This window comes from Rhineura floridana, chromosome 18 (genome assembly GCF_030035675.1).
Source record: "Rhineura floridana isolate rRhiFlo1 chromosome 18, rRhiFlo1.hap2, whole genome shotgun sequence".
Lineage (NCBI taxonomy): Eukaryota > Metazoa > Chordata > Lepidosauria > Squamata > Rhineuridae > Rhineura > Rhineura floridana.
Genome location: NC_084497.1, coordinates 1,033,679 through 1,046,285, shown reverse-complemented (window position 1 = coordinate 1,046,285; position 12,607 = coordinate 1,033,679). Strand labels below are relative to the sequence as shown.

The window sequence follows — 12,607 nt, the reverse complement described above, 5'->3', positions numbered from 1 at the left end:
AAAATTAGTTGAGTCAATAAATAACAGAACCATATTCATCTAAAATGTTCATTTCAGCTATCAGAATGATGATGAAAAATTACCTTTTGGACAATCATAAAGCACTCTTCCTCCCTCTTAAAATAAAATAAAAACTCTTCCAGAGGGATGTGGGAGAAATTAAGATTCAGTTCACATTTAAAGCCCTGCCATTTTGCCAAAAGGGTTGAGCACGACAGACTCTTTCTGAGACTCTTCTGTCCCAACAGGTCTCCGCTGACTCGGGCACGAAAAACGAGCTTCACCACCAGCGACTTTGCGACCGTGAGTGGATCTGACGTGGCCGGCAAAGAGGATGCGGCCTCCGAGGGAGAAGGCGCTGCCATGCAGAGCCGGTCAGCCAACCTTGAGCGGCGAGGTGAGGGGTCTGCAAACGTCCCCTGTGTAAAGATGCATGCTTCCCAGCTGGAAGGTGGTGAGCCCATTCAAGTGGCCCTCCTCCTCCTCCTCCTCCTCCTCCTCCGGGCAGGTCACTCTGTTGTCTGTCTTGGGAGGGACTGATCTGATGCAGGAGAGAAGCTTGGGTGACCAACAGACTGGAAGGAGGCGAGGCCCTTAGTGCAAATCAGAGGTGGGGAACCCTCTGGCCTCTGGGCCTCTCCGTTCATCCCTTGGGACTCTCACTAGGCCCTGCAACCTCCCCAGGACACACCCCTCACTTGCCCTGCTCCCCCCCTTTTCAAATGATTTTTGTCCAGTTGTCTCCTCAATTTAGCCTCTTGTACAAAGATAAGAGTCACATTCATTACCACCACCCCATACATGTTTGTCTCTGGCCCCGCCCACCACCAGTATGCATCTCTTCCCACTCCAGATTTCCCAAAAGGAAGTGCAGCCCTCAGGCTTAAAAAAGAAAAGGTTCCCCACCTTTGCTGTAAATCATGCAGAGATGCAACAGGGATCCTCTTCTTGAAGGCAGGCCATCCTGCTCTGACTCTGGATTTGCCAGCAAAGAAATGATGTGATTGCATCTGATTCAGGAATGTACCTGTGGAAGAGGCAGAGTGAAAGGAGACAGGGGGTTATGTAGAGTTGCAGCAGGTGACTTCCTTCTGTGGGTGGGGACTACGAGGCACGCTGGCAGGGCTCTCTCTCGCATGACCACATGCACACATTTTCACACCCACTCCAGGTTTGCTAATGACTGCTTTCAATGGTCGTTCAACCCCAACGTGTTAGAGGAGTTTTTTTTGTAGATACGTATTGCAGCAGAGTTCAGAAATAACTGTTCTGTTAAGACTGGTAGGTGAAAGAATAAAGTAATGTAAGTTTTATTGCTACAAAGAGGTAAAGTCAAACATATTGAAGCAGCCATGCAGCTTCCACTCAGGGAACCATGACTGACTGAGGGCAAAGACAGGAAGAGAAGGGAGGAAATGGAGGAGCAAAGCTTGCAAAATCAACAAACTCTTTAGAGGAGAAATCAGCGGAGGGAAAAATAGCCTTTCTATCGTGCCCTTCCCCTTGATTCAGGTCACTTGTATCACACGTTGGTGCTTTACTCCCCACAAAGAACAGAGCAGTCTTGCAAAGCCAGGAATTCCGTGCATCCTACTCAAAGCACCCTGTCGTAACAAGACCTTGTCCTCTGATTGGCTCCTCAGGTGGGCGGGGTCACCAGGCACACAAGTCCTGGCCAACAACTATTGCAGAGACAAAGAGCAGCCTGGAATCCCATGCCGCGAGCTCAGGTAGCTGACCTGTGTCCTGCTCTGGGGCCGGGTGTTGTCAGGGGGTGGCCTGAGTCCCGGGGACTTTTGTGCTGGGCCCAGATCTCCTGCCTATTCCATACTCAGTAGAGACCTGTTGAAATCAAAGAGAAATTCTGCCCATTGATTACAGCAGGTTGGCCTCTTGAATATTATTGTTTTTAAGGTTTGTTAGTTGTTTGTTCCCTGAAGGCCTCCAAGCAGCTTACAATACTGTTAAAAACAAAAATAAATGCATCATACCATAAAAACAAAACCAAATCAATCAGAGCTGCAATTTCCAAAACAATACGAGAGCCAAAACAAGCCACCCTTCGAAACCTGCAAATTAGCTGAATTTTGCAACGCAGTTCACCAACCAATGTTTGCAAAAATGCTTATTTTAGGGGAAAATATGCATAAACATGAATAGGTGAGGGGAAATAACATACAAAAATGCATCATGCTAGGAGAAATTCCTTCCAAAAATGTGTATATTAGTTGAATGCCTACAAAACTGTGTTGATTGGGAGAAATTTGCACTAAAACTCATGAGGAATTTTTTATTTTAAAAAATCGCAAAGGGCTGCCGCAATGTGAAAAACTGAAATTAAGGTTGAAAAAATGAGAGACTGAGGGAACCGAAACTGACAGATCGTTCCTTCCCTAAATGTGCGTGCCATGGGGCTATGCCCTCGTGAGCCTTTGAAATGCCTAGCAATGCCCTTGCCCTGTGAAACATCTATGTGCCAAGCAAAATACTCCTGGCTGTGGGGGGGCATGAAGAGACCCTGCGCTTCTGAATTTGCCACTACCCGACTGGTTGGATTACAGAGGCCAGGGGGCGGGAATGATTAGTGGGTGGGGCTGCCTTTGATTTAACCATGCACACTTTCCTGATCTCAGCTCGAAACCTCCTAACGTTGTGTTTCCTTCTTGAGTAGGTGGGTTTCCCCAGAAATCCCAGCAGATGCCTTCCAATGGGACATTGTCTCCCGGAGAGGAGTCAGATGGAAATTCGCCTTCATTTGAGCAGAGTATGCCCTGGTCTCGGGAGGGGAGGGGAAGGGCAGAGAGTTGATGGCTGAGGGGTGGGGTGGGGTGGGAGGAAGGGGACAAGGAAGATGCTCAGTGGTTCTGAAGACGGGAGGCACATCAGCGAGCACCGAGGGATTGCGGGGGACAGGAAATCATGGGAGAGGATGTTGTATGGTGCTGTGGGTATCAGCAAATACATAAAAAAGATGCAGACAGTGCAATAGCAGCATCTAGTGGCAGAACATGTGCACTATAACACAGTTGCTAGGAATCACAATCGGGGAGAGTTGCTGCTGCGCTCAGGTCCTGCTTATGGGCTTCCCATTGGGGCCTCTGGTTGGCCTCTGGGAGAGCAGGATGCTGGGTTAGATGGGTCCCCTTTGGACTGATCCAAGAGGGAAATTCTTACACAGAAGTGTAGGAAGCCACCATGTACAGAGCCCATCTAGCTCCCGCTGTCAACACTGACTGGTAGCGATGGCTCTCCAGCACTGCAGACAGGGGTCTCTCCCAGCCCTACCCAGAGATGCAAGGATTGAACCTGGGACCTTCTGCATGTAAAGCAGTGCTCAAACCACAGAGGCACAGGGCTCTAAGTGTGATTTGGACCAGCGGTTCCCAAACTCCCCCCCAGAGGACCACTTGAAAATTGTTGGGGGTCTTGGCGGACCACTGCAGCAGGACAGCTGTGAATGGGGGCTCTGAAACTGTCAGTGTCTGCAAATTCCCTCTCTCTTTGCTTCTGGCTGCCAGGTATCAACGACATGACCCCAGAAATCACACCCACCGGCCCTTTCCGGAACATCGGCCTATCCAAAGCTGCCCAGACCCACAGGCTGAGGAAGCTGCGGACCCCTTCCAAATGCCGGGAATGCAACAGCTACGTCTATTTTCAGGGAGCTGAATGCGAAGAGGTAGGAAGGGACCTTCTGCTGCGGGGGTGGCAGGGAGGTCATTTCTTTATTTTTAAAGACCACAGTTGGGTCCAGTCTGCTCACTGTCTTAATAGTACCCTGTGATACATTTCATTATTTATCTTTATTGCTGTTTTGCCGGTGGGGAGGATCCTTGATTTTGGCTTTTGGTCATTTTTCTTTGTTACATTTGTGTCTCACTTTTCCTCCAAAGACCCCTGTTTAGAAGAGGCATTCTCTCCCTCAAGGAACCCTGGAGAGCCACTGCTGCCAGTCAGTGTAGACAACACCGAGCTAGATGGACCAACGGTCTCAACTCGGTATAAGGCAGCCTCCTATGTTCCTCCTGACAGAAGGGAATGCCTCTTCTTCCACGGTCGAGAGTTTCCTGCTGTTGCGCATACTGAAGGTCCCAGGTTAAATTCCAGACACTTCCAGTTTGTTTATTTAAAAAACATGAAATAAATCAGCGAGCAGGTAATAGGGAAAGACCCTCTCTCAGCCCGAGGCCTTAAGGAGGTGTTGCCAATCAGAGCAGGCAACACTAGGCCAGATGGAGAAATAATATGACCTGCTAAAATGCTGCTTTTGATGAGTTTTGCAGTGTTTTGGGGTTGAGCATCTAAAACTGTGATTGTTAGTTATGCAGCGCCCACTGGTGGCTCTTTCTATAACTGCAGTGCCTGAACATCCTCCACTCACCCCAATTGCCTCTCTCCTCTCCCCCCCAGTGTTACTTAGCCTGCCACAAAAAATGCCTGGAGACGTTGGCCATTCAGTGCGGGCACAAGAAACTCCAAGGCAAGCTGCAGCTCTTTGGGAGGGACTTTGCCCAGGCCTCCCACACCAGCTCTGATGGGGTGCCTTTCATCGTGAAGAAGTGCATCGGCGAGATCGAAAGGCGAGCCATGAAAACAAAGGTGAGATCTGTGGATGGAGAAGGGAATGGAGGGTTTGGGGGGGGGGTTTAGAGCACCTACTTTGCATGCAGAAGGTCCCAGTTTCAATCCCTGGAGTCTTTGGCTTAGGGATGGGATCCGTTGGCTGGTGCCACTTTGAAAGCATTCTTTTGACCTAACAGGCAGTATCCAAGTTTGTACGTTGTCTGCCTCCCATTGCTTTTACCTTATTTTTTTCTCCCCCCCAAAATTAGTATTAACATCAATATTTTGAAAGGAATGCCTTTCCAACCCTGGAGGCCTTCAAGAGGTAGCTGGACAGCCACCTGTCGAGGATGCTTTAAACAGGATTCTTGCATTGAGCAGGGGGTTGGACTGGATGGCCTTACAGGCCCCTTCCAACTCTACTAGTCTATGATTCTATGATATTTTGAAAGAAAATATGAATATTTTGAAAGGAAAGCAGCTTCACATCCTCCTCCTGCTCTTCCACCACTGTTTTAGGCTATTATAGGCTTGGATTGCTTCCTCCCTGGTTGGAGCATGTATTATTTGAGTGGGGGGGGTGTGCAGAAAGAGAGAGAGAAAGCTGTGCTGTGAATAAAAGAACAATATATTTGAGGAGGTGAAATCTTGTCTCGGGGAAAAAGCCACTGAAGTTTAGAACAAACAGGATCGCTCTGCAAAGGTGGAGAATATGTGGACCATAGAGCCAGCCCCCACCGACCTGCCTGCCTTCTTACTAACATCCAGCCCAGGGGTGGCCCTGCCCACCAGCTTCCTCCTCCCTCCTCCTCCTCCTTCTACGACTCAGCCAGGGAGGACAACGGCGACAACACCAGAATTAAGTTGGCTCCACCTCTCATTTGAAATGAAACGAAATGAAAATCAACTCATTTGAAATGTGGTGTTGGAGGAGAGCTTTGCAGATACCATGGACTGCGAAAATGACAAATAATTGGGTGATAGAACAAATTAAACCAGAACTATCACTAGAAGCTAAAATGATGAAACTGAGGTTATCATACTTTGGACACATCATGAGAAGACCTGATTCACTAGAAAAGACAATAATGCTGGGAAAAACAGAAGAGAGTAGAAAAAGAGGAAGGCCAAACAAGAGGTGGATTGATTCCATAAAGGAAGCCACAGACCTGAACTTACAAGATCTGAACAGGATAGTTCACGAAAGATGCTCTTGGAGGCCACTCATTCATAGGGTCACCATAAGTTGTAGTCGACTTGGAGGCACATAACAACAACCGCCTCTTACTGGCTCGGGCTGCACCTGTTGTTCGGCTCCCAGCCTTACGCCCCACCAGCCTCAAAAGGCAACAGCTGCCACTGGTTCATTGCACGCATCTGTGTGGCGCACGCAGCTTGGGGTGAGGGTTGAGGGGAAAGTGCAACACGCTTCCTCCCAGTCTTCACGGCCTCCCTCTCTTATAGGGCATCTACCGTGTCAACGGGGTGAAAACCCGAGTGGAGAAACTCTGCCAGGCCTTTGAGAACGGGAAAGAGTTGGTTGAGTTGTCTCAGGCCTCCCCGCACGACATCAGCAACGTCCTGAAGCTCTACCTGCGGCAGGTGAGCCTGCCAAGCCCATCGGTGTGGGCTGGAGAGTGTGTGTGTGGGGATGGAGGCAGGGGGAGAAGGTGATTTGGGGGCACCTTCTCTGAGAAGAGCGGAGGGAGAGGAGGGCTTGGCAAGTTTTAGATGAGAAAAAGAGACCGTTGCGATGTAAGTGCATTACATCTGCATCACCTGACATTTAAAGCAGCTGATGCTGCTTTAATCATCGTGGCTCTCCCCCCCCCCGAATCATACGAAATAAGGGAGAGAAATTTGGTTCACATTTACAGCATCTATCACACCCGCACTTTCCAAAACAGTACAAGAACCGAAACCCAGCCACTTTTCCACATGCCTCCTCTAACCGAAAAAGTGTTTACAAAAAATGCATGTATCGGGGAAAGTGTGCATTGAAATGAATATATCCGTGAAAACGCTTTGCTGTTGTGGTCGTGCCCTGCTTGCGGGCTTCCCGTGATGGGCATCTGGTTGTCCACTGTGAGAACAGGACTAGATGGGCCCCTTTTGGCCGCATCCAGCAGGGCGCTTGTATTAGCCAAGGTATCTTGGATATGCGTTTATAAGTTACCCTAGGGCTCCTTTTCATTTCTGGATGGGTGAAGGTGATTTCCCTCTCGGTTTTTGCCCCCCATCCAGCTTCCGGAGCCCATCATGCCCTTCCGCATGTACAATAGCCTCATGGGGTTGGCCAAGGAGAGCATGCAGGGTGGTCCCGAGGTCAAGGCCGGGAAAAGCATCACCGAGCTGGTGGACAAAGGACCCGAGACGGAGAAGGTGGTGGTGACGCTGGTGACAAAGCTGAGGGAGCTGCTGAGGGAGTTGCCGCCCGAGAACTTGGCCACTCTGAAGTACATCGTGCTGCACTTGAGGAGGTAAGCCGCAGAGCGAGGGACCGCAGCTGGTGCCCCGGCCAAAAAACCTGGCCTGCAAGGTGGGTTCAGGCAAGCGCGGTCTTAACGGAAGGGGGCCTTTCACTCCCTCCCACGGCATGAATTCCCTCCCTTCAAACATTAGACAGGGGCTGTCTCTGTTGTCTTTTCGGTGCTTCCTAAAGAACTTCCTCTTTCAAAAAGCCTTTTTAGTAGATACCTTTATCCCAGTCTGCGTGTGTGGTGGAATTCTTTTTATGATTTTTTAAAAAGATTTTTTTTAAAAAGATGCTTTAGTGTCTCAACCACTTGTTTGCTGTCCTAGGCTCCTTCTGGGAGGAAGGGTGGGATAGAAATGTGATAAATAAATAACTGCCAATCCAGGTTATTGTTTATTGAATTTATAGCCCACCTTTCCTCCCAAAGGTGCCCAGGATGGCAAACACAACAAAAGAATTTAACAACATAAGGAAAAGCGTTCTAAAAAGAGTTAGAAATACCGTAAAAGCAGAGTTAAAAATATATTCCAAAAAGCATAATTAAAACATTATTCCAGCCAGCAATCTCCTGGTTGCCAGGAGCAGTGCCCTTCAGCCATCAAACTGGGTACACAGGAATGTTTTCAGCTTCCTCCTGAAAGTCAATAGTGATGGGGACAGACACACCTCACTAGGGAGGGCATTCCACATATGGGGAGCCAGCACTCAAAAGGCCCTGTCACGTGTCATCGCCAGTTGTGCCCAAGATTCTCAGGCGGGCTGTCACCATGTTCCCCCAAGGACCCCCCCCAAAACCCAGCTCTTAAGACACAACATGGCAGGCCTTTCTCTTGTCACGTGCAGGTGAAGGACTAGGAATTAATGGCCACCTCTTCCACCTGTTAGGAAAGGAAGCCAAATTCTACCACCTGGGAAACGTGCTCTCCAAAACGGTAACACAGGATGTAACATAAATCTGACGAGGAAGTGGGCACATACTTCAGGTGTATTGTTTTAGCCATGAAAATGTGCTGCACACCTGCCAGCTGGGTATTCAGTCAGAAAAATCTTAAATTTCTATAGCACTACGACGGCAAACAAAATGGAGAGCCGGCTCTGACCAAGGACAAAACAAAGTAAAATAAAAATGTCCAACTCAAGAGTACAACCACTGAGACCAAGCAGGATGACAAACATAAGTCTATTACTTTAGTGGGTCTACTTATACTATGACTTCCTTGGAACAACCCATTGACTTTACAAGGCACCGTCATGCTACACAGTGGAGGCTGGTCCGTCGGGCGCAGGGGGCACTACTCCACCAGCCTCAGCCCACCCAGCCACTCCTCATCTGCTAGCCTTTCCTTGCTTGCAGCCAGTCCAGGGAGTGACTCTGACGTTAAGCTGCCTCCTCCTCCTCCTCCTGAGATTCGTTCTGTCTCTGGATCAAGATCTTTATGCATATAGAACAAGTTGCTGAACTCACAAAACGACTACATGTTTCTTTGCAATGTCTTTATGGACATTGGGTAAAATGACATAAAACATGGATTACGCTCATATGTGTCTAACTGTGGCATATCAGAATTAGTTTATTTATCCTATGGCTTGTTGGAAAGGTAAAAGGGTACCCTACAATTGTCTGATATACTTTAGGTGCATATCTGGATCAGGTACAGCGTCGTATGAAGTCAATCGTATAAAAATGAGGAAAATTTAACTTTATTCTTGGTATATGGCTTGTACCATGAAAACAGTAATGGATTTTATTACAATTAGTTACAGCTTAAGTTAGAAGAATTAGAAAGGTTTGAAAACGGTGGCTTCGGCCATTCTGGTGACATTGTAAAAAGCTTACGCAATGGGCTGTCGTGTGAAAATACATCCCAGAGACATTAAAAAAAATCATAATGAAGTTTTGCCACCTTACCGGATACCGATATGTCAATTTTCAGCTCTTGGCTCACGGACTACCTTGTGGGCTCCCTGCTTTTTGCCGTACCGGTCCTGACGGGCACCAGCCATCACTGATGCCACAGTGGATAGAATTTTAAAAAACCTATTTCCACAGTAACAAGGGCTGGGAAAGATCTCTCTTTGCCAGGGATTCTGATGATGCACTGCCGATCCATAGAGACAATATTAACATAGATGGATCAATAGGCTCGAGTCAGCCTAAAGCACCATCAGGTGCGGAGTTAAAAGATCCATGTTACAAATTAGATCTGAGCTACCTTGCAATTGTGCATCATTCTGTCCAATTCCTCTGCAGGATTGTTGAAGTCGAACAAGACAACAAGATGACCTCTGGCAACCTTGGGATTGTCTTTGGCCCCACGTTAATGCGACCGCGGCCGACCGAGGCCACCATCTCCCTCTCTTCTCTGGTCGACTACCCCCATCAGGCTCGCATCGTCCAAGCCCTCATCATCTTCTACTCTGCCATCTTTGAAACTGATGGCACATTTCCAGAAGGGTCGGAAGAGACAATGAAGGAAGACAGAGGTGCAATCGCTAACCAGGTGAGGGGAACCTTTTGGAGCAGGTTGCTGTTGCACTGGGAAACCTCTTGATCGAGGATGTCCTCCAGATTTAAGTCTCACTGGCATCTTCTATTCCACATGCAGGAAGAAACATGCCCACAGCCACATGATGGAGTCCCATACCTTGTGGCATCCGATGAGCAGGAAGAGGCTGCCCTTCATGAAGACCTGTACAGAGGTGGAGTTCCATAGTTTGACTATGCACTTTTGTAGCCCCAACGCCAAGAGGTCTTTAAAAAGCACAGGAGTCGTGCCCCATGATCTCTGGCAGAGCCATAATGGGAAGGGGATTATGAAAGGGGTCCTTGTTGATACCTTGTCACCCAAAGATCCACAACAACCAACAGCTAACTCTGATCAGTAGAGCCCCTCCAGTCAAGAGCACTACCAAACTCTTGGAACAGTCTTTCTCTCACAAACACACACGCAGCCTAGCCTACCTTACAGGGTCGCAGTGAGGATAAAAAGGGAGACAGACAGCCACGGAACTCACCTTGATTGCCTTGGAGGAAGGACAGGGTAACAAAACAGGGAATACACTAACAGATGGCACTCATGAGAAAATATTTTCCCTCCCCACAGAATCCAGTACTCATTTCATCGATTCGGATTCCGACCCAGACGATGAAACAGAGGCAGGCGCCGAAAGAGCTCTGCGGGTGGCCTCAGCTCCGCGAGGCAGTGAAACAAGTGGCGACGAGGAAACACCAGATGAAGCCAGCGAGGAAGGAACACTGAGCCGAACATGCAGCGTCGGGCAGTCGGACTCCGAGGATGTCTTGGTGCCACAGCGCTCCCCAATCCAGGGGGAAGGCTGCTGGGATCCGGAGGAGGATGCCGTTTTCAGGAGAGGGGGCGACAGGGAGAATGCAGAAGGGCCCCCGGAAGGCTACACCACCAACTAGTCCAATAACACAACCTTTTTGTGCCTGCTTTTCGGCTGCAAGATATTAGGGCAAGAACCCATAACCACCATTTTCCTGGCCTCCAAAATGAAATCATGCAATGAAAACTTGAGCAAAGAGGAGGAGAAAGCAGCCTGGATTGTAAAGGTTGGCAATGAATAGACAGAACTCCAGGACCACTCCTGCAAAGTGGATGAGCCAAAATACTTTTTAATCCCGCCTTTTAAACACAAAGGTGGTTATCTGTCCTCCCATTTTGGAATTCTCCCTAAGACTGGAGAGACATCTGCAAAATGCACAGAAATTAAGGCAGGGCAGAGCGAGCCGTTTAATTATTATTAATCGCCTTGCCCAGAGCCAGAAGGAAGACCTCCGTGTAGCATCGAGTGGGGTTTCAAAAAAGGGGGCAGTGGGTTTTTTTTACCTGTTGCACACCTCTGCTTTCTGTGATCCCCAAGAAAATATACATAACTCATTAAGCTACAAATATAATGAAGTAAAAGTCTGCCATCCACATACTTTATGTGGCTTGTCGCCACTGAGCCTAGTTTGCTGGATGAATTCAATCTCACCTTTCAATCCAGCAAAACTGCATCTCTGCGCAGGGACCACTTAGACCAAGAGCAAAAGATATAAATCCTTTCATGAACAGGAGTTGCTAGGGAAGGCTGGTAGCTCAGTGGCAGGCAAAGTCCCAGGTTCAATCCTCAATGGCTTCTCCAGGAAGGGCCGGGAAAGTCCTCTCTCTCAAACCTTAGAGAGCTGCTGCCAGTCAGTGTAGACTGTGCTGAATAGATGGAGCAGTTTCAGTATAAGGCAGGCTTCTACATTCTGCTCCTAGGTATTTAAGACTCAAGACCCACGTCACGTATTTATTTCTGCACAAATTAAGATGGCGGGTCGCTGGGATTGCACCAGCACTGTGCTTCACAGCATGCCCAGCCCTCATATAAACTAAGTCTTAGAAAATATATAGTAGTATTTTGAAAGGAAAGAAGGGGGAAAACTGGGGCTCACTGTAAAAGAGACAGGTCTTAAGGCTCCCTGTGTCACCCCTAATAACGTGACAGTTCCGCAGAATATGTGAGACAGTAACGGAGAAGAGAGCCTTTTTACAAGGCTAGCAGATCCATGGAATTGTATGCAAAAACCATTTTTAGCATTGTTACAGAAGGCCCCGCAGGATTAGGCCCATCTAGGCCAGCCTCCTGTTCGCACAGTGGCCTGTCAACGGGAAGCCTGCAAGGGGAACCTCAGCACAACAGCACTATCTTGTACCAGTGGCTTAACACAGGACGCTGAATGATCTTTCAAGACTCTTTCATCCTTTAACAAGAATGGCATTTTTGGCAAATCGCAAGGCAGCAGCATTTTTCTTTGAGGGGACCCGAGAGAGACTAAGGTACCATGGCATGTGAGTGTTTTGTGTTTGTAAAGAATGGATGAGGGAAGAGAGTTGAGGTTCAAGTCTTAATATCTTCTGCTTTTAATTATTTGTAGATAACATTTTCTTCCTATATGGAGGAGCAAGCCTGAGGATGCGCTGGGTCGCTTTTTAAATGCTGCACTCTCAATCCTGTACCCAAGAGAGTTTTTGTAACAACTGCATGAAAATAAAACAAGTGTACACCATAAATGTAGTGTGTCAACTTCCTCCTCTCCCCCCCAAAATCCTGGGAACTAAGTTCACAAAAAGTCTCCAAATACCTGTAGCAGCTAGGAGTTCCAACTACATGCATCACTGGGAGTCTTCTTTCAATCATCTCTCAGACCCACTGCCAAATATGCCAATATAATTCCATGGTGGAACATCAGTCAGCCCAAAAGGTGGGGGGGGGGGAACGAACCTCATTCTCAATACAATTTTACAAGTTGCTTCTTTGCCTAATGGCTTGGAAGGTTTATGTGCACCACAGGCGAGTAGCTCTTTCCACATCCTGTTTTTTTTTTTTTAGCAAATCTTTGGCACTGCAGATGTTGTTGGGAGCTGTAGTTCAGCAACATCTGCAGGGCCGCAGGGCCCCTCAACCCTGTGCCTTCACAGGAGAGGTCGTATATCAAGACCCCATTTTGAGGACTGATCCTAGTAAGTATTATGACCCAACTGTGGACATACAGAGCCCCTCCTTACAGACCAACTT

General features: G+C 48.1%; 1 protein-coding gene across 3 annotated transcripts in view; it reads left to right on the top strand.

Moving 5' to 3' along the window:
* Positions 1-12,114, top strand: part of ARHGAP45 (Rho GTPase activating protein 45) — a 32,151-nt gene extending 20,037 nt beyond the window's left edge. For 2 of the 3 annotated variants that reach the window (XM_061600554.1, XM_061600553.1), the window contains exons 14-23: positions 249-397; positions 1,644-1,730; positions 2,672-2,764; positions 3,519-3,679; positions 4,411-4,599; positions 6,028-6,165; positions 6,808-7,043; positions 9,291-9,540; positions 9,646-9,739; positions 10,144-12,114. In XM_061600554.1, coding sequence (XP_061456538.1) covers positions 249-397; positions 1,644-1,730; positions 2,672-2,764; positions 3,519-3,679; positions 4,411-4,599; positions 6,028-6,165; positions 6,808-7,043; positions 9,291-9,540; positions 9,646-9,739; positions 10,144-10,466 — 1,720 coding nt within the window. In that variant the 3' untranslated portion in view covers positions 10,467-12,114. The remainder of the gene's footprint in view (positions 1-248; positions 398-1,643; positions 1,731-2,671; positions 2,765-3,518; positions 3,680-4,410; positions 4,600-6,027; positions 6,166-6,807; positions 7,044-9,290; positions 9,541-9,645; positions 9,740-10,143) is intronic. The other variant, XM_061600555.1, reaches the window with a different exon arrangement.
* Positions 12,115-12,607: the final 493 nt, after the last annotated feature.